The sequence below is a fragment of the Nerophis ophidion genome, linkage group LG28 (genome assembly GCF_033978795.1).
Source record: "Nerophis ophidion isolate RoL-2023_Sa linkage group LG28, RoL_Noph_v1.0, whole genome shotgun sequence".
Taxonomy (NCBI): Eukaryota; Metazoa; Chordata; class Actinopteri; order Syngnathiformes; family Syngnathidae; genus Nerophis; species Nerophis ophidion.
The window spans coordinates 20449157-20471189 of NC_084638.1; the positions used below are offsets into that span (position 1 = coordinate 20449157).

General features: G+C 38.9%; 1 protein-coding gene across 6 annotated transcripts in view; it reads left to right on the plus strand.

The window, feature by feature from the left end:
* The window catches only part of LOC133545409 (gastrula zinc finger protein XlCGF57.1-like), a 53191-nt gene extending 33013 nt beyond the window's left edge, over nt 1-20178 (plus strand). For 2 of the 6 annotated variants that reach the window (XM_061890969.1, XM_061890971.1), the window contains 2 exons: nt 1436-1618; nt 3737-5058. In XM_061890969.1, the coding sequence (XP_061746953.1) occupies nt 1436-1618; nt 3737-5022 (1469 nt within the window). In that variant the 3' untranslated portion in view covers nt 5023-5058. Of the gene's footprint in view, nt 1-1435; nt 1619-3736; nt 5059-8047; nt 8655-11644; nt 11828-16986 lie in introns of those variants that run through there. The other 4 variants (XM_061890976.1, XM_061890975.1, XM_061890974.1 and 1 more) reach the window with 3 other exon arrangements.
* Nucleotides 20179-22033: the final 1855 nt, after the last annotated feature.

Sequence of the window (22033 nt, forward strand, 5' to 3'; positions counted from 1 at the left end):
TGAAGTGGATTATATTTGTACATGATTTGATTTCTTTGCTTAATCCATTCCATCATTCAATTCCACATACTGATATACTGAAGGTCTTAAGTGTTGTACGTACAAATATTTTAAATTAAATTTTTCTCTGAGATTATATTTATCTTGAAAGTTTTTGCACAACTAAAAAAAAAAAACCTTGACTGAGTAGAACTAGCATACTACATAAACTAATAGTTAATAGGTTTCTTAACTAAACTGCCAACAAATTTGAAGTGCACATAAAGAACAGTTTCACCACTTAAGTCATAACTTCTTCTATTTGTTAGATGTTGTCATTACTGCCACAGGTGGTGGAAAAGTGTATTACAACTGAGTACCATACAGACCAGCTGGAAACAGATAAGTTTTGGCACGCTATGCTTTAAACTAAGTATAATCATGCGTGGTTGGATATGGGCATTGCATTTTTTTAAGTGGTATTAAAAATGGAATTAATTAATACACAAAAACATTATATTTGCTGATACCTGTAGAGACCTTGCTGCTGCCCGTCAACAAAAAGTTCCACCTCCTCTCTGTATTGCTTCTCCTTGTCGTCATGGATGAGACCCACCACTGTTGTGTCATCCACATACCTAACGATGTGGTTTGTGTTGTACGAAGCACAACAGTCGTGGGTCATCAGGGTGTAAAAAGTAGGGGGCTGAGCACACAGCCTTGTGAAGAGCCTATGCTCAGCATAATGGTGTCTGATCTGTTATTCACTCCCTGTACAAATAATTAAAAAAAAGTCCAGTATTTAGTTTTTCAGGGGTGTGTTCAGTCCTAGTGAGCCCCATTTTGTTGATCAGGTGCAGTGGGTTTATGGTATTAAAGGGCAAGCTGAAATCCACAAACAGCACCATTGTTTTAATTTTTCCCCCCAGGTGTTGCAGGGAAAGGTGTAGTGCGGTGGTTATGACATCCCTTACCACCACCTCGTGTGAACATGGAGTGAATGAATGATGGGTTCTCACTTCTCTGTGAAGCGCTTTAAGTAAAAGTGCTGAATAAATCGAATCCATTATTATTATTATTATCCTCGGTAAAACGCTTTGATATGCAAAGTGAAGGGGGGTAGGATAGAGGCGATGTGACCTTTGACCAGCCTGCCAAAGCACTTCATGGTTATGTTATAGATTAAGAACACCTCAATCAATTCTACTTACTTTTTAGAAGGAATTTTCAAATCTCCCCCCACCCCCACCTCCACAAAATTTTCAAGCCTGTTTTTTTTTTCTCACTGTACCCCTTTTGAAGTAATTTTAGAGGCTGAGACAAAAGGAAGTCTTTTGTGTGTTTTTATTAACTACACACTTTTAACACAACACACAAAATAACACATTGTGTTAACAGTGTGAGTCAAAAATTATTTATATCCTCTCTTAATCTCATTTACTTATTTACCCAACAGACATCCAGCAGCCCCCTCACATTAAAGAGCAAGAGGAGGAAGTGTGGATCACTCAGGAGGGAGATTGTCTTCTAGGGCAGGAGGAGGCTGATCTCAGCAAGTTTCCACTGACTGTTGTCTCTGTGAAGACTGAAGAACATGAAGACAAACCACCTGAGTCCTCACAGCTTCATCACAGTCCAAGTAAGCACAACATCCACATATCATTTTATTCTCAGGGCATTCAATCCATCACAACTGGACTCTTCACTTTGTCTTACAAAACCCAAAACCAGTGAAGCTGGCACGTTGTGTAAATGGTAAATAAAAACCTAATACGATGATTTGCAAATCCTTTTCAACTTATATTCAATTGAATAGACTGCAAAGACAAGATATTTCATGTTCGAACTAGAAACATTTTTTTGGGGGGGGAAATAATCATTAACTTAGAATTTAATGGCAGCAACACATTGCAAAAAAGTTGTCACAGCGGCATTTTTACCACTGTGTTGCATTGCTTTTCCTTTTAACAACACCAGTAAACGTTTGGGAACTGAGGAGACACATTTTTTAAGCTTTTCAGGTGAACTTTTTTCCCATTCCTGCTTGACGTACAGCTTAAGTTGTTCAAAATTCTCCGTTGTAGTATTTTAGGCTTCATAATGGGCCACACAGTTTCAATTGGAGACAGGTCTGGACTACAGGCAGGCCAGTCTAGTACGCACACTCTTTTACTATGAAGCCACGCTGTTGTAACATATGGCTTGGCATTGTCTTGCTGAAATAAGCAGGGGTGTCCATGATAACGTTGCTTGGATGGCAAAATATGTTGCTCCAAAACTTGTGTGTACCTTTTAGCATTAATGGTGCCTTCACAGATGTGTAAGTTACCAATGCATTGGGCACTAATACACCCCCAAACCATCACAGACGCTGGCTTTTCAACTTTGCACCTATAACAATCCAGATGATTCTTTTCCTCTTTGGTCCAGAGACACCACATCCACAGTTTCCAAAAATAATTTGAAATGTAACTCGTCAGACCACAGAACACTTTTCCACTTTGCATCAGTCCATCTTAGATGAGCTCGGGCCCAGTGAAGCCGGCAGCGTTTCTGGGTGTTGTTGATAAATTGTTTTCGCTTTGCATAGTAGAGTTTTAACCTGCACTTACAGATGTAGCGACCGACTGTAGTTACTGACAGTCATTTTTTGAAGTGTTCCTGAGTTCTTGTGGTTATATCTTTTACACACTGATGTCGGTGTTTGATGCAGTACCGCCTGAGGGATAGAAGGTCGGTAATATCATCGCTTACGTGCAGTTTTTTTGTCAGATTCTCTAAACCTTTTGATGATATTACGGACCGTAGATGGTGAAATCCAACAATAGCTTGTTAAGAAATGTTGTTCTTATACTGTTCGACAAATTCAACAATTCTTCTCAACAAAAGAGGAGAAATATAATATTAGAGGAAAATGTAATTTAAAACATACAAAACTTAAGACCTGCTGAATTTCCCCCAGGGATCAATAAAGTATTTTATATTCTATTCTATTCTATTCTATTCAGTATATCAGTATATGGAATTAAATGATGGAATGGATTAAGCAAAGACATCAAACGATGTACTGAAAATAATCCACTTCAAGAAACTCTTCAAACTTAAAGTGTTTACAAAGTACACAGAAGAATAAACATGATAAACATTATCAATTTATTTCTTCCAACCATTCATTTTCTAGATATTCTTATTTATCTCACCATATGAAATACAACTTACTTCCTACTTATTTATATATTTTAAATGTATTAGTTATGGAGTTTATTGTGAATAATTTGAGAACAGGAAGTAAACACAAGTTTTTGTAAACACAAATTGAAATTCAAAGCCTCAATCTCAAAAAATTGTATGAAACATATGACAAAATAGATGTAAAAAAATATATATAAATAATACAATAATAATTTGATAAAAGGATCACATTGAGCGATTAATAAAAGTGATATGAATAATTAAGATAGAAAAAAACACACTGAATAATAAAAAACAGGAGTTAAACATAAATAGTAAAAAGCCTGATTAAAGGTGGGGGCCATTAGATAATATTATATGTAAGGTGTGTGTGTGGGTGTGTGTGTGTGTGTGTGTTTGTGCACGCGCGTGCGTGCACCCAGGAAAGATAGAAGAATGTCTTGTGCTACCATGAGGGTTTTTGTTGACTCAGCCTTTTCCCTGCGTGCCACTTCAGAGTTGAAACAAACACATTAGGAAAAGTCCTGTTTATTTCTAATAAAAGTCATTGTAATGTGTTCTGCAGACGTTTGTGAACATCTTCTCTCTGAGCAACAGGAGTGGAACTTAAGGATGGTGAAGGAGGACCCACTGCCCTCCTGCTTTAAAGAGGAAGACAAAGATCCACTCACCCCCCACTTTAAAGACGAAGAGGGGGTGCCAGAGACCCCACACTTTATAAAGAAAGTGAAGGACCCACTGACCCCCAACATTAAATGGAACAAGGAGGAACCACTGACCCCCCACTTTAAAGACGAAGAGGGGGTGCCAGAGACCCCACACTTTATAAAGAAAGTGAAGGACCCACTGACCCCCAACATTAAATGGAACAAGGAGGAACCACTGACCCCCCACTTCAAAAAGGAAGAGGATGCGCCACGGACCTCGAACATTAAAGAAGAGGAGGTGGAACACAGCATCAGTCAGGAGGGAGAGCATATAGAAGGACTGGAGGAGTTCCCAGTGACTGGTGTCCCTGTGAAGAGTGAAGATGATGAGGTCAAAGGTGAAAGTGAGGAGAAGAGAGAGGCGGAGCTTCCAATCAGCAGCTCAACACAACACATGACAACAGAAGCTGATGGAGACCACTGTGGAGGATCACAAGCAGACAAGCTCTTAGCTCCACTATCAGATAGTGAGGACACAACGTCACACTCTCCTGACACTGATGATGAAGACTCTAAAGATGATAAGACATGTCACACTGACAACACTCACTTCACATGTTCTCACTGTGACAAAACCTTTAAATACCATAGTCATCTGAAAAGACACACGAGAATACACACCGGAGAAAAACCTTTTATCTGTTCAATATGTGGTACAGGTTTTGTAGAAAGTCACAATTTGAAAGTACACACAAGAATACACACTGGTGAAAAACCTTTTATCTGTTCATTTTGTGGTAAACATTTTGTTGTAAGTCACAATTTGAAAGAGCACATGACAACACACACTGGTGAAAAACCTTTTTCCTGTTCAAGCTGTGGTAAAGGTTTTACACAAAGTCGATGGTTGAAAGTACACATGAGAACACACACTGGTGAAAAACCTTTTTCCTGTTCAATCTGTGGTAAAGGTTATACAGAAAGTCAGAGTTTGAAAAGACACATGAGAACACACACTGGTGAAAAATCACATTCCTGTTCAATCTGCAACAGAAGCTTTTGTCAACGATCAGACCTTGTAAGACACATGAGAAGACACACAGGAGAGAAAGTGTTGAGTTGCAGTGTGTGTGGTAAAAGATTCACTTATAAGAAGCAGTGTGAGAAACACAAGTGTGCTGGTGAGAACAGCAGCAACAAATGAAGCTGCAGGATTTGAAATAAACTGTCAAAACTTTAACTTTGACTTTTTAACAACATCAGCACATATAACATGTGTGACATTGTTGTTTGTCTAACACGATCTTGTTAACATGTTTCTATATTTATACGCCATTTTTTTCAGCCCATTGCATGCATTAATATGCAACATTGTTTACTTTTATATTGACATAAATTATTACAAGAGGAACAATTTTACTAAAAAGGTCAGTAAATACAAAACATGTGATACATGCAAATTACATATTTTTTATACAAAATAATGAGATAGGCACCAGTGCCCCTCGCGACCCCAAAGGGAATAAGCGGTAGAAAATGGATGGATGGAATTTCCTTTTGAATGTGTGACTGTATATGTAACATTGTTGTTTGTATAACACTATTTTAATATTCTTCTACATTTATAGATTAGATATTTTGTATTAGTGTTTTTTTAAGTCAAGTACATGCATTAATATACAACATTGTGTACTTTTATTAAAAATTGAACAGAACAATTTGACTAAAAAGATGAGCAAACAGTACAAGGCATATTTTTCATTCAATAAAAAATTAATGTGTGTGTGTGTATATATATATGTATATATATATATATATATATATATATATGTATATATATATATATATATATATATATATAATATATATACTGTATATTCATCTTACAAGATTAGACCTATACATAATAGTGTTTTTTATAGGTGTTTGAAATATTGAAGTGTGACATATTATTATTTCTAATTGTTAATGATCCCATAGATTAGCACCTTTATATGATATACATATTTACTGGTTCACATCTGAAACATCTTCTGGACCACTTCAGGAAGCATATTGTTATTTACTTTATACATCATTTGAACAGCTGTCTTTTGTACAATTTCAAAATGTGTGACTTTATGAATTATTTGTTAAGTCTCTATAATCCATTTAATGAAATATCTTTATTACTCTCTTTTTTAATCTGATGATTGTGTTGTGATTGTTTTATATGTATGTCCCCAGGCCGTTATGTAATATACAAGTGAGAGAACATGACTAAATTGTTTGTGGAAGGATGGTTTTGTTTTTACAAACTTACATTTGTGGATAAAATAAAACATTCCATTATTGTGTTTAAAAATTTTGTACATATGTTTTTCTTTTTTAACATCCCCAAAACATTATTAATTTCAGTAAACAAGTTTGGAGTGGGGATCCACGGTGGAAGAGGGGTTAGTGCGCAACACAATACGAAGGTCCTCAGTAGTCTGGGTTCAATCCCGGGCTCGGGATCTTTCTGTGTGGAGTTTGAATGTCCTCCCCGTGACTGTGTGGGTTCCCTCCGGGTAATCCGGCTTCCTCGCACTTCCAAAGACATGCACCTGGGAATAGGTTGATTGTCAACACTAAATGGTCCCTAGTGTGTGAATGTTGTCTGTCTATCTGTGTTGGCCCTGCAACTTGTCCGGGGTGTACTGCGCCTTCCGCCCGATTGTAGCTGAGATAGGCACCAGTGCCCCCAGCAACCCCAAAGGGAATAAGCGGTAGAAAAAGGATGGATGTTGTTTTTAAATATTTTCGTCTATTTGCATGTCGTACTTAATGAAATCTTACAATATTATAATACTTTTATCACTCAATAAGTGCATCAGCGACCAAATGCCTTTTTCAAACCATTTGGGTTGCCAACACCCAGACTTTGAAATAAGGGACATCTCGCGGGCATCCATCCATTTCCTACCGCTTATTCCCTTTGGGGTAGCGGGGGGCGCTGGCGCCTATCTCAGCTACAATCGGGCGGAAGGCAGGGTACACCCTGGACAAGTCGCCACCTCATCGCAGGGCCAACACAGATAGACAGACAACATTCAAACTCACATTCACACACTAGGGCCAATTTAGTGTTGCCAATCAACCTATCCCCAGGTGCATGTTTTTGGAAGTGGGAGGAAGCCGGAGTACCCGGAGGGAACCCACGCATTCACGGGGAGAACATGCAAACTCCACACAGAAAGATCCCGAGCCTGGATTTGAACCCAGGACTGCAGGACCTTCGTATTGTGAGGCAGACACACTAACCCCTCTTCCACCGTGAAGCCCATCTCGCGGGCAGATGGAACATTTTTGGTGTCCCTTATAAAATTTGGGTTTCCCTTGTTTCAGTCCGGGACTAAAAAAAATGCTTAAAAATGCTTTAAAAATGCTTTAAAAATGCCCAAATGCTTAGAAAAATTTACTTTACACCTCCACTAGACCACTGTTGCACTTACTGTAAGTTCTATTCAACCATAATCACGAGAAAATTGTATTCTTCAACCATACATTTATTTTTTCAAAGTGTGAAAAACATAGGGGGAATTTTAATTTGTTTTAAAAACAATTGGGATGTTTGCTGGATCAAAAAGGGAACACTTACGAGAACAAGAAAGAAACAAAGGTCCGCACACACCACCACAGCAGTGTGAAAAAGAGCGCTTGCTCGAAACGTCATACTTAAATAAAATAAATCCTGATCAATGTAAAATGTGCAAAACTGAACATTTGCAGTTTCTTCAAAAACATTTGCCATTAAACAGCTGGCACACAAGGACCAAACAGAAAGGTTGATAATATGGATGTTAACAATGTCCATGTGAATGTCCATATAAGACGGAAGTCAATGCCCGTAAATGTCCTTCATGGAGTGTTAGGGCCAGGGGACGTCCTGGTGACACTTCTGATTGATATTAAAGAAAAGAAGAACAATAGGAAAAACGTATTAGGAGTATGTTAGAAGCACAGCCTGTGGTGAAAAAATGAAAAAAAAAAATAAATAAATAAATATATATATATATATATATATACATATATATATATATATATATATATATATTTAAATAAACATTTATTAATACTGTTTTTATTCGTTTATTAGATGTCTTTAACTGAATATGCTCAAGCACATGTATATATAAATTAAAATTAAAATACAATAAAAACTTTAGTCACTCACCTATTTCTTTCTCCAGGGAAACTTTCTGCTGCTCTTCCTGCGGCCACAAAGAGCGGTCCTAGTGCCCTCCATGTATCCTAACCGCCATTGAACCAACAAAAAAAAAAGACGAACGACGAAGCCAAGTTGGAAGTGGTCCATGGAAAGGTTGATAGCGCGTCCTCCTGTACTGTAGAATGTAGTATGGACCATAGGACAGGACGAAGAAGTCCCGTTAAGAAGCTGTGGAGGCCTAAGATGCTCTACTAGTCTGCTGGAAATCCAAAGAAGACGAAGGAGTAAAAAGCAAAATGGCGTTTGACAGAGAAGGCCTAAATACATGTACGCATATATGTCGTTTAGTAGATGATACTATGTTAGTCATTGTTTGTATCCGGATACATTAGTCTGAGCGCCTTTATCGCGTCTTGTGCTAGTTAGCTTAGCTTGTTAGCTGCTAACAAAGAGACGCGGACGTTATCAACACATCGCTAAGTAGAGATCAAATGTGAGTGTAAAGTGTTGTGATTGTGTGAAAATGTGCGAAAGAGCCATAGCAAAGTATGAGGAGGAACTTTGTCCAACAAAAGAGGAGAAGGAGCGACAACATCAACTACCGGACGCTGTTTTCAAGAAACATCAAGTTGTATTACACAGAACAGGTTTGTTTACTTCTTACTCTCACATCTTTACTAACTTTATATTTCATTATTAACACTCTTCTTCAACAGGAATATGCTTTGTCTTGTGGGGATGATGCAATGCTTTGATTTGGATTATTCATGCAAACGAGACAGTTTGAGGTTGATGTTCCTCTCAGTTTGTAACAATGTGTTATTGATTGATTGAAGGAGTTATGAGAAGTTCGCATAGGGAAGGGTACACTTTCATCGCGGTACACATTCACTGCTGCAAGAAAGCCTGAGATGGTTTTTAGATGTAATATTTGTGTAGCTCACACAGAACACAGTACTATGTAGAAAGTAGCATTTAAAGTACACAAATACTGCTAGAAAATACAATTTAAAAAAAGTGAAAGGCTTTTTCTATTCCAAGTTACAAGCTAAAATGTATTTTCAAAGCAGCTTTGAAGAAAGTAAGGCATTTACATTCCTTTATGGCTATTGATAGGAAGATCCACATTTTGGTGGTCTGGCAGGCAAACTAATTAGAACCTTTTTTGTAGTGTGATCTGGGTTGATTGTGATTTGTACAACTACCTCTGGTATTATAATGGTGAATATATTTGGAAGTATCTAGACAGGTATATGGGTATTTTAGTGGTATGGTGTGTCTTGTACACCAGACCAACTGCAAGAAGATGAACTCTGTCGGCCACCAAGAGCCTCCCCATGTTAAGGAAATGGTTGGCGGAAAGGTGAGCCCGAGATGGACGGTTGAGTAGAAGCCCGATCATTTTGTTTTGGGCTGTCTGGAGTTTGTTTTTCAGGGCTTTTAAGGCGTCACGGTACCAAACATGAACTCTGTTGTCAAAGTGGGGTTAAACGAGTGCTTGTGTTAGAGTCTTAAGTGTATTATACCCACCAGCGGCGTGATCCTACTATGTAAGAACTCGGAATGTACGGTATACTGGTATTAGTATAGTACCGCGATACTAATGAATCATATTCGTTACTATACCGCCTCTAAAAAGTACTAGCTCTATGATTTCATCAACATCTTTTGGCGTCACATCATTTTTCATTTAAAAAAAATTATATTATGTTTATAAACTCAGAAAATATGTCCCTGGACACATGATGACTTTGAATATGACCAATGTATGATCCTGTAACTACTTGGTATCGGATTGATGCCTAAATGTGTGGTATCATTCAAAACTAATATAAAGTATCAAAGAACCGAAGAATAAGTGATTATCAATTTTTTTCAGAAGTGTAGATAGGACATATTGAAACAGAAAATAAGCAGATATTTACAGTAAATGAACAAGTAGATTAATAATCAATTTTTTTTACCACTTGTTCTTAATAATTTTCACAAAACAATAGAATATAAATGATACAATATATTACTGCATATGTCAGCAGACTAAATTAGGAGCTTTTGTTTGTTTACTTACTACTAAAAGACAAATTGTCTTGTATGTTCACTATTTTATTTGACGACAAACTTGCAATAAGATGGAAGTATCTAGACAAAACAATATTGCCTCCAATCAAATTTATGTACCCTAAGATTTGTTTATTTAAAAAAAAGCCAATAATACACTTTTTTGTGGTCCCTTTTATTTAGAGAAGTATCAAATTTCATTGTGCTACAGGTCCCGGTACCAAAACATTGGTATTGGGACAACATTAGTAAGAACAGAATTCGTCAGTTGATTATTTGACTACCTTAGTAGTCATTTTTTCACTGGTGAGATTAGTCTCTATGATGCAGTCAAGATAGGTAATCTCATTTTTGTTTGTTATAATATTGTCACCACTTTGACTGTGAAGTTATTTGCTTTTCTGAGTTTAGGAATTGACCCAAAAACCTGTGTACTTGCAAGTACAGAGCGAGTCTTAATTTGCCAGTTTGTCATTGAAAGCCTTGCTAGTCTAGGCCTTGCTTGTTTTGTGGCCATCAGCTTCGGTTCTATGTTCTTTAAGGGTACAGAAAATGATGGAATGATCACTTAAGCCACATACAGTAGTTCCACTTGTGGTGATCTTAGACTGGTCAAAAGTAACAACGGGGTCTATGAAGGTTTAAAAGGACTCACTCACCCTGGTAGTTTGCTTAATGAGCCAAGTGAGACAATGTTGGTGGCACAGCTTAGTGAAGGTTTTAAAAATGGGTGCATCCTTTCGGGACATATCTGTGTTCCAGTCCCCAAGAAGATGTAAATCTGTATCAACATGTTTACACAAAACTCACACACTCACCGAATACATTTATGCTGTAATCAAATCTAACTTAAGATGTTATTGTACTTCCTGATTCTGACCTACATGCATCAATAAGTGTAAGTAAACATTTATTTTCAATAACCAAAGTAGTCAACACTTGATTTATTATACAACGCATAAAGGTGGCTGACTTTCCTTCAACGTGTCGTAGATGATCTCCCAATTCCTAAAGAAGAATTGTTGGTGGAGATATTCCATAAAACAGCACAGCACATACTAAAACATGTTTTTGGTAAAAGTTTAAATTTGGCCGAGCCAATAAAAAGACCACAAGAAAGTATTTTGCATGCTGACAAAAACATACCGTGAATGTTTTTTTAAGTGATTTTGGAATTATTTTTTAAAAATGTCCACGATATTGAAGTTATGGTAATGACTCTGTCATTGAAAGATTATGGTTAAGTTTAGAGATAAAGTTTAGGTGTCATAGACCATATACACAATAAAATATTTACACACTTTACATCAGTGAGTGTAAAGTTAAGAATGCCTCAATCAATGCTGCCTCGTATTTATAAACTTTTCAAATTGCCCCCAATCAAATTTCCAAGTCTGTTTTTGTACCACTTTTGAATTAATTTTAGGACAAAAGGAGGTATTTCCCTTTTTTATTCGTTGTTTTGCTTCACAGTTTGACACAACACACAAAAGAACACAAATAATGTAATTTTGTTGACAGTGTCAGTCCAAAACTATTTCTGTTCTCTCTTCATCTTATTTACTTATTTACCCAACAGACGTCCAGCAGCCCCCTCACATTAAAGAGGAAGAGGAGGAAGTGTGGATCACTCAGGAGGAAGAGTGTCTTCTAGGACAGGAGGAGGCTGATCTCAGCAAGTTTCCACTGACTGTTGTCTCTCTGAAGACTGAAGAGCATGAAGACAAACCACCTGAGTCCTCACAGCTTCATCACAGTCCAAGTAAGCACAACATCCACATATCATTTTATTCTCAGGGCATTCAATCCATCACAACTGGACTCTTCACTTTGTCTTAGAAGACCATTGTCCTCTCATCCAAGTAGGCTTCATCACTTCATGCTCATAGACTTGAAGTCTTAAAACGAATCGTTTGAATTTAGAGGGGAACTGCAATTTTTGGGGGGAATTTTTTCTACCGTTCACAATCATCATAAAAGATGTGACGATGTATATATATATTTTAAATCACATTCTAACTTGTAAATGTAAATAAAAGTCCACTTGCAATGAAGCGAATGTCCTCTATAACAGTGGTCCCCAACCACCGGGCCGATTGGTACCGGGCCGCAGAAGAATTTTTCATTAATTTTTATTAAAAAAAAAAATATATATATATATATTTTTAAATTAAATCAACATACAAAACACAATATACACTTACAATTAGTGCACCAACCACAAGAACCTCCCTTTTTCATGACAAAAACGTCCCTTTTTCATGACAAAGAAAGAAAAAAGAAAAGAAAAAAAAAGGACCCCCCCCCACTTGGGCCGCGGGACAAATTATTAAGCGTTGACCGGTCCGCGGATACAAAAAGGTTGGGGACCACTGCTCTATAACCATTACAAAAGCTCCAACAATACTCCATTTGCATTTCGTGGCTTGAATACCAACCAAGTATTAGTGATATTGTTATTATAAGTGCTAACGCAGACAAACTATTTATAGCTTGTGTGTCTATGTTGACATCACCGGCTGGTGAGCTCCTTTCTCGCCTCGGTGCTAGTGAAAGATTATGCCAAATCATGAATCGTGCCTGGATAGTAGAAGGAAGAGGATGTACTCTTGACAATTTGGTACCCTTTGACAGACAATTTATACCCGGCAATAGCGAACCACACAAAAAGACGCTTGGCTTCACTCCCCTTTTTCGTGCGACGATTATGAGTCATTCTTCATCTAAACGGGAATATAACAACATTCTATCAGTCTGCGTCACAGTGACAGCAGACCTTGTACGGTAAGTGATGTTTTATTACGTTTTATGGCTCTCAGGAAGTCTGCAGTGTGTAATATTCAGTGATGTTGTACAAAAAAAGTGAACATTGTGAAGAGTTTTTTTTTTTTTTTTTTTAATTACTGCCCTTAAGAGCAAAAATAAGTAAATATTACATATTTTTGAAAATGTACCTGTTACTAGATGACATGTATACCTACTGCATGTACATAAAACCTTAATGGAAATGTTTGGATGCTTGCTTTTTAAGTTCTTTGTAGGCAGAATCGTGCGACTCTAATAGCCTTTATTGTAAGCAGACCTTTGATCACATTTATTTACTATTTAGAATGCATAAAAAAGAAAAAAACGTGTGTTCTTGATAGGCAAAATCAATTTAAAAAAATGTGGCTCCCTTTTAAGTGAAGTGAAGTATATTTATTTAGCGCTTTTCTCTGGTGACTCAGAGCGCTTTACATAGTAAAACCCATGATCTAAGTTACATTTAAACCAGTGTGGGTGGCACTGGAAGCAGGTGGGTAAAGTACCTTGGCCAAAGACACTAGGGCAGTGTCTAAGATCAAACCTGGAACCGCTAAGTTGCTGGCACAGCCGCCCTACTAACCGAGCCACGCCGGCTTTATCCATCCATCCATCCATCCATTTTCTACCGCTTATTCCCTTTCGGGGTCGCGGGGGGCGCTGGCGCCTATCTCAGCTACAATCGGGCGGAAGGCAGGGTACACCCTGGACAAGTCGCCACCTCATCGCAGGGCCAACACAGATAGACAGACAACATTCACACTCACATTCACACACTAGGGCCAATTTAGTGTTGCCAATCAACCTATCCCCAGGTGCATGTCTTTGGAAGTGGGAGGAAGCCGAAATACCCTGAGGAAAACCCACGCATTCACGGGGAGAACATGCAAACTCCACACAGAAAGATCCCGAGCCTGGATTTGAACCCAGGACTGCAGGAACTTCGTATTGTGAGGCAGACGCACTAACCCCTCTGCCACCGTGAAGCCTACGCCGGCTTTATAATGTATTAAATTCTATCAAAATCTCGTAAAAATCGTTAATACATTCTAGAAATGTCTCAATAATTCCATTAACAATATTTATATGTAGGAACTTTCTAATGTAACGTGTTTCTATCTACACTTCTGTTAAAATGTAATAATCACTTATTATTCTGTTTTGTTAAAATGCAATAAGCACTTGTTTTGTTCTTGGATACTTTAAATTCAAGAGCTTTAGCAGGGTTTCTGTGGATCATCAAAAAGCATTAAAAGTCATTCAATGGACTTTGCCTAAATTAAGTCCTTAAATGGTATTAAAAAAGATTAAGTACGATGTCCAGAGGCATAAAAATATTCATGCAATCATAGGCCGGGACCGATTATAAATAAAAATAAACCTAATAACTTAATTCTTGCCGTCATCAATACATTGCTATGTCCAAGTGTTTCCTTCTTGTTCTGTGGATTTTAAACTGGACTAAGAGGTCTCACTCTGTGAATCGCTCTCAGCACCTGAGGATGTTAATTCCACAGTAGACTTACATGAACAAAGTGAGCCTCTTGTCACTCATTCACAATCTTTGTTTCGGCTACTTACAATTCTCCTCCACACATTTTCCAGTGTGCAGTAGTGTTAGCGACACTTACTTTAGTGTTGGAGAGGGAAATAGTCATTTTAATACAATGCTGAAGTACAGGCCCCCATATAGTTGCCCAGGATTTGCCTGTTATATGATTCTTTAATTTTGGACCTTTTTAAAATCAGCATGTTTTCGTCCATTTGTGTCAAGAAGGTGAAATTAAGTCTGAAATACTTTCGACAAGTTGACTTCATGTCCATTAGGACTTTTCAAAGTGTAAAATACCATCCGCCTTAAACAGATTTTTTTACTTTGAAAGTAAACTATATCATTTATTTTGTGTTTATGCATGACTTCCTGTCCCACACGAGCAGATTTTAGCTCAATTGAACCGCCTTGTTGTGTCAACCGCTAAATATAGAAGCCAGGTGGTAGAAACTGACACATTGACTTGAAAACAAAAAACGGAACACGTCTGTTGCTGTGGCGCCACCGTTTCACATCCAGTGGAAACCCCGGTTACACTTACAAATGTTGCTTGGCGAGATCAATGAAACCTTACTTCGGGCTCAAGGTACAAAACTAAAGGAAACACCCTTTCAACCCACAGCACTTGCAGTGAGCAAATTCGACCACAAGATGGCGTCATAGCGGAGACAACAGATTTACACTGTAAACAACCTAATCTTTTCTCCAAGTTTATACATCAGTAACTGACATTAAAATCACAGGGGGCGCTGGAGCCTATCCCAGCTGCACTCAGGCAGCAGGGAATTAATCGCAATATACAAACCCTATTTCCATATGAGTTGGGAAAATGTGTTGGAGTAAGAAATAAAAGGAATACAGTGAATTGCAAATCATTTTCAACCCATAATCAGTTGAATATGCTACAAAGAAAACATATTTGATGTTCAAACTGATAAACATTTTTTTTGCAAATAATCATTAACTTTAGAATTTGATGCCAGCAACACGTGACAAAAGAAGTTGGGAAAGGTGGCAATGAATATTGATAAAGTTGAGGAATGCTCATCAAATACTTATTTGGAACATCCCACAGGTGTTCAGGCTAATTGGGAACAGGTGGGTGCCATGATTGGGTATAAAAACAGCTTCCCAGAAAATTCTCAGTCTTTCATAAGAAAGGATAGGGCGAGGTACACCCCTTTGTCCACAACTGCGTGAGCAAATAGTCAAACAGTTTAAGAACAACGTTTCATAAAGTGCAATTGCAAGAAATTTAGGGATTTCAACATCTACGGTCCATGATATCATCAAAAGGTTCAGAGAATCTGGGGAAATCACTCCACGTAAGCGGCATGGCCGGAATACAACATTGAATGATCGTGACCTTCCTCAGACGGCACTGTATCAAAAACCGACATCATTCTCTAAAGGATATCACCACATGGGCTCAGGAACACTTCAGAAAACCACTGTCACTAAATACAGTTGGTCGCTACATCTGTAAGTGCAAGTTAGAGCGCTACTACGCAAAGCCAAAGCCATTTATCAACGACATTCAGAAGCTCCGCCGGCTTCTCTGGGCCCGAGATCATACAAGATGGACTCATGCAAAGTGGAAAAGTGTTCTGTGGTCTGACGAGTCCACATTTCAAATTGTTTTTAGAAATATTCAACATCGTGTCATCCGGACCAAAGGGAAAGCGAACCATCCAGACTGTTCTAACCGCAAAGTTCACAATTCAGCATTTGTGATGGTATGGGGGTGCCTTAGTGCCCAAGGCATGGGTAACTTACACATCTGTGAAGGCACCATTAATGCTGAAAGATACATACAGGTTTGGAACAACATATGCTGCCATCTAAGTGCCATATTTTTCATGGACGCCCCTGCTTATTTCAGCAAGACAATGCCAAGCCACATTCAGCACGTGGCTTCGTAAAAAAAAATGGGGGTACTTTCCTGGCCCGCCTGCAGTTCACACCTGTCTCCCATCAAAAATGTGTGGTACATTATGAAGCGTAAAATACGACAGCGGAGACCCCGGACTGTTGAATGACTGAAGCTCTACATAAAACAAAAATGGGAAAGAATTCCACTTTCAAAGCTTCAACATTTAGTTTCCTCAGTTCTCAAATGTTTATTGAGTGTTGTTAAAAGAAAAGGTGATATAACACAGTGGTGAACATGCCCTTTCCCAACTACTTTGGCACATGTTGGAGCCTTGAAATTCTAAGTTAATTGCTATTTGCAAAAAAAAAACAAGTTTATGAGTTTGAACATCAAACATCTTGTCTTTGTAGCATATTCAACTGAATATGGGTTGAAAAGGATTTGCACATCATTGTATTCCGTTTATATTTACATCTAACACAATTTCCCAATTCATATGGAAACAGGGTTTGTAGATTTTAGGCCATATTGCCAATCCCTCGAAAAAATTGTGTTATTTTCCTGTGAATAATGTTGTAAAGAGCAGTGTTTCTTTTCTGGCCAATTCATATAATCACTTTTTTTTAAGTTAATGTGAACTTACTAACTAAATCTGGACATTTCCCAAATATGTTTGTCGTTTTGTGTCCTCCAGATGTCTGTGAAGAACAACTTCTGCCTGAAAAACAGGAGTGTAGCTTTGGGATGGTGAAGGAGGATCCATCAAAGAGGAAGACCAGGCGCCACGAACCTTCTGGCGTCTCCTTTTCCACTTTGACACAGACCCTTCCCTGTAAAAAGGAAGAGGAAGACTCACTGACCCCCCACATTAAAGAGGAAGAGGAGGAACACAGCATCAGTCAGGAGGGAGATCATCTTGAAGGACTGGTGGAGTTCCCAGTGACTAGTGTCCCTGTGAAGAGTGAAGATGATGAGGTCAAAGGTGAAGGTGAGGAGAGGGGAGGGGCGGAGCCTCCAAGCAGCAGCTCAACACAACACATGACAACAGAAGCTGATGGAGACCACTGTGGAGGATCACAAGCAGACAAGCTCTTAGCTCCACTATCAGATAGTGAGGACACAACGTCACACTCTCCTTACACTGATGATGAAGACTCTAAAGATGATAAGACATGTCACACTGACAACACTCACTTCAAATGTTCTCTCTGTGACAAAACCTTTAAATTACCTTGTTATCTGAAAAGACACATGAGAATACACACTGGAGAAAAACCTTTTATATGTTCAATCTGTGGTAAAAGTTTTACACACAGTCAACATTTGATAAGACGCATTAGAACACACACTGGAGAAAAACCTTTTTCCTGTTTAACCTGTGGTAAAGGTTTTATACACAGTCATGATTTGAAAGTACACATTAGAACACGCACTGGTGAAAAACCTTTTTCCTGTTCAATCTGTGGTAAAGGTTTTACACAAAGTCAGACTTTGAAAAGACACATGAGAACACACACTGGTGAAAAATTACATTCCTGTTCAATCTGCAACAGAAGCTTTTGTCAACGATCAACCCTTAGATCACACATGAGAAGACACTCAGGAGAGAAAGTGTTGAGTTGCAGTGTGTGTGGTGAAAGTTTCTCTTTTAAGAAGCAGTGTGAGAAACACAAGTGTGCTAGTTAGAACAGCAGCAGCAATTGAAACTGCAGGATTTGAAATAAGCTGTCAAGACTTTAAAGGGTAACATTATCACCAGACCTTTGTAAGCGTCAATATGTACCTTGATGTTGCAGAAAAAAAGACCATATGTTCTTTTAACCGATTTCCGAACTCTAAAAGGGTGAATTTGGCGATTGAAACGCCTTTCAATTGTTCGCTGTCGGAGCAATGACCTTTCACCTGTGACGTTACAACGGGAAGCAATCCGCCATTTTCTCAAACACATTACACACACCAAGTCAAATCAGCTCTGTTATTTTCCGTTTTTTCGTCTGTTTTCTGTATCTTGGAGACATTATGCCTCATGAGTGTGTTGTCGGAGGGTGTAACAACACGAACAGGGACTGATTCAAGTTGACTTACTTGGAGTGTGTTAATCAGACATATCAATGGTCACGGCATGCTAATCGATGCTAAAATGCTATTTAGGCTAGCTGTATGTACATATTGCATCATTATGCCTCATTTGTAGCTATATTTGCATCCAGCCTTTCCTTCCACCCACATTTAATGCCAAACAAACACATACCAATCGACGGATTCAAGTTGCACCGCACCGGAATCAGAAAAGTTTTTATTGCCACTGTTCGAGAATGGGTTAACAAACAAGGAATTTTACTTTGCGCAATCGTGCAACATAAAAGACGTATAATACAGAATAGAATAACATGAGCTGTAACTGAGCTACCAGATCCTGTTATTGTTCACGTGTCTGATGGCCGACGGGAAAAACTGTTTAGATGCCGGGAGGTGTGGGTCTGGATGGACCGTAGTCTCCTGCCTGAGGGGAGAGGAGAGAATATTTTGTGTCCTGGGTGAGAAGAGTCAGCTGTGATCCGCCCCACACGCCTCCTGGTCCTGGAGGAGAACAGGTCCTGGAGGGGTGGAAGTTTGCAGCCAATCACCTTCTCAGCAGCACGTACATTGCGCTGCAATCGATGCTTGTCCCGGACTGTGGCGCCAGGGAACCACACGGTGATGGAGGAGGTGAGGATGGACTCGATGATGTCTGAGTAGAACTACACCAGCATTTCAGTCGGCACTTTCAGTATTTTCAGTTGCCGCAGGAAGTACATCCTCTGCTGGGCCTTCTTGATGAGGGAGCTGATGGTCGGCTCCCACTTGAGGTCCTGGGTGATGGTGGTGCCCAGGAAACGGATGGAGTCCACAATGGAGACGGGGGTGGGAGAGTCAATCAGGGTGAGGGGGGATGGAGGGGCTGTGACTTTCCTGAAGTCCATGATCATCTCCACTGTTTTCTGGGCGTTCAGCTCCAGGTTGTTGAGGCTGCACCAGGACGCCAGCCGGTCCACCTCTTTCCTGCAGGCGGACTCGTCGCCATCCGAGATGAGCCCGATGAGAGTAGTGTCGTCCGCAAACTTGAGCAGCTTCACCGACTGGTGACTGGAGGTGCAGCAGTTTGTGTCAGGGAGAAGTGCCAGGAGGAAATTACACAGCCCTGAGGAGTACCAGTGTTCGTGGTTCGACTGTACGAGACAATCTTCCCCAGCCGCACGTGCTGTCTTCTGTCCGTCAGGAAGTCATTGATCCACCTGCAGAGGGAGTCGGGTACGCTGAGCTGGTAGAGCTTGTCTCGTAGCAGTCCAGGAAGGATGGTGTTGAAGGCAGAGCTGAAGTTCACAAACAGGATCCTTGCGTAGGTTCCTGGGGAGTCCAGATGCTCCAGGATGAAGTGGAGGGCCAGGTTCACTGCATCATCCACAGACCTGTTGGCTCTGTAGGCGAACTGCAGTGGGTCCAGGAGGGGGGCGGTGATGTCCTTGAGGTGGGGCAGGACCAAACGTTCAAAGCACTTCATGACCACAGACCTCAGCCCCACCGGCCTGTAGACATTAAGTCCTGTGATCCGAGCTTTCTTGGAGACAGGGACGATGGGGGAGGTCTTGAAACAGGACGGCACGCGGCATAGCTCCAGAGAGGTGTTAAAAATATCAGTGAAGACAGGAGCCAGCTGATCCGCGCAGTGTCTCAAGGTGGAGGGAGAGACACCATCAGGCCCGGTAGCCTTCCGCATGTTCAGCTTCTAGAACTGCCGTCGTACATCCTCCTCTTGGATGGAGAGGGCCTTTTGTGAGGTCCTGTGATGTTCTTGGAGTCTTTTAATGACCTTGGAGTCCTTTAAGTCCTTTAATGTAGTGCAGGAGTTGGGGGGGGGGGGGGGGGGGGGGGTTATGGTGGGGAGGGTAGAGCTTTGATGAGCTGAAGGACGTTCGTGACGACAGTAATGTGTGTTGAGGTCCTGAGCGAGAGTTTGGTCATTCAGGGCCTGGGGGGCTTTGTGCTTTTAGTTCGTAAAGGCCCTTAATCCTCTCCACACGGCTGCAGAGTCATTGGAGCAGAACTGTTCCTGTAGACGGTTAGAGTACACAGATTTAGCTTTCTGCACTTCCCTGTTGAAGTGGTACTTCGCTTCTCTTTCTAACAACATCAGCACATATAACATGTGTGTCATTGTTGTTTGTGTAAGAATCTTTTTAATATGCTCGTACATTTATAGATTACATAGTTTGAAATCTGAAAGTACTACATATTTGTATTTCTTATTGTTAATAATCCCATCAATAAGCACCTTTTTATATAATATACATATTTACTGGTTCACATTTGAAACATCTTCTGGACCACTTCAGGGAGCATATTATTCTTTACTTTTATACATCATTTGAACAGTTGTCTTTTATTCACTTTTAAAATATGTGACTTTATGAATCATTTGTTGGGTCTCTATAATCTATTTTATTAATTATCGTTATTACTTTGTATTATGATGATTGTGTTGTGATTTTTTTTAATGTATGTCCCCAGACCTGTATGCAATATAAAAGTGAGAGAAAAAGGCATATTTTTTTTATGGAAGGATGGTTTTGTTTTTTATAAACTTACATTTGTGGATATACAAAATGAATCCAGTATTGTGTTTTAAACATTTTTTATGTTTTTTTTCCTTTTTTAACATCCCCAAAACAACATCAATATCAGTCAAAGTTTGGAGTGTCAGGCAAAAGCCAATATTGTACATCATCCCACAGAGATTTACTTTTCATACATTCTTAAAATAAACTATTTTGTTTCCCTATCACAGAACGAACAAGTATTAACTTCAATTGCAAAACAACATCCTAAAAATTATTTTAAGTGGTCAATTCCGTCATTTTTCTTAAATTAACTCCTTTGCCTTAGGGAGAATGGAAACTTTCAAGTTATGAGTATGTTTTTTTTTCAGAGAAAAGACAGTAAAGAAGAAATAGTAAATAATTAAAAAGAATGATATACTGTAATTCAAATATTTTGAATGAAAGCCTTTTTAATTTTTATAATTATTTTTATTTGCAGGTCGCACTTAATGAAATCTTCAAATAATAAAATAATTTTATCACTCAATAAGTGCATCAATGACCAAATGCCTTTTTCAAACAATTGCTGTTCAAAGATGGATTTGTTTTTTATTTTAATATAACAACAATTCCATAGTGAAGTATTGTGCGTAATGAAGTTTTGTTTGTAAATAAGTTTCCAGTACAACAACACTTGCTGGTAGGGATGGGTACTGTTCACTTTTATTTCCATGTTTTATGTGTTATATATGTAAATATATTGTGTGTTAGTATTTTGCCAACATGGTAGAATCACATGAAAGGCAGGTTGTATCATGTTTTTCTGTCACCTTGAGGAAATGGCATAAAGAGGAAGATGACGATATAATGTCACTTGGACAATGATGTACAGAACAGAGGAGATTTAGTTATTTTTTTATTTTTGGTTATACGCGATTGTTTTTAATTTTTTATTTCACAAAACCTCTCCATTATCCAGCTATGGATTTCTGGTTGCTGGTAAAAAAAAAAGAGATGGAAGGGGATAAGGAGGGGATGTATGAGGAAGGTATGGACATGAATAGGACTAGAAGGGAGAGAGGAGGTCATTAAGGAAAATCGGGCGCTAAAAGAGTAGAAAAGAGGGAAAAATATTATGGTTGATAATTGCAAGATTATATAAAA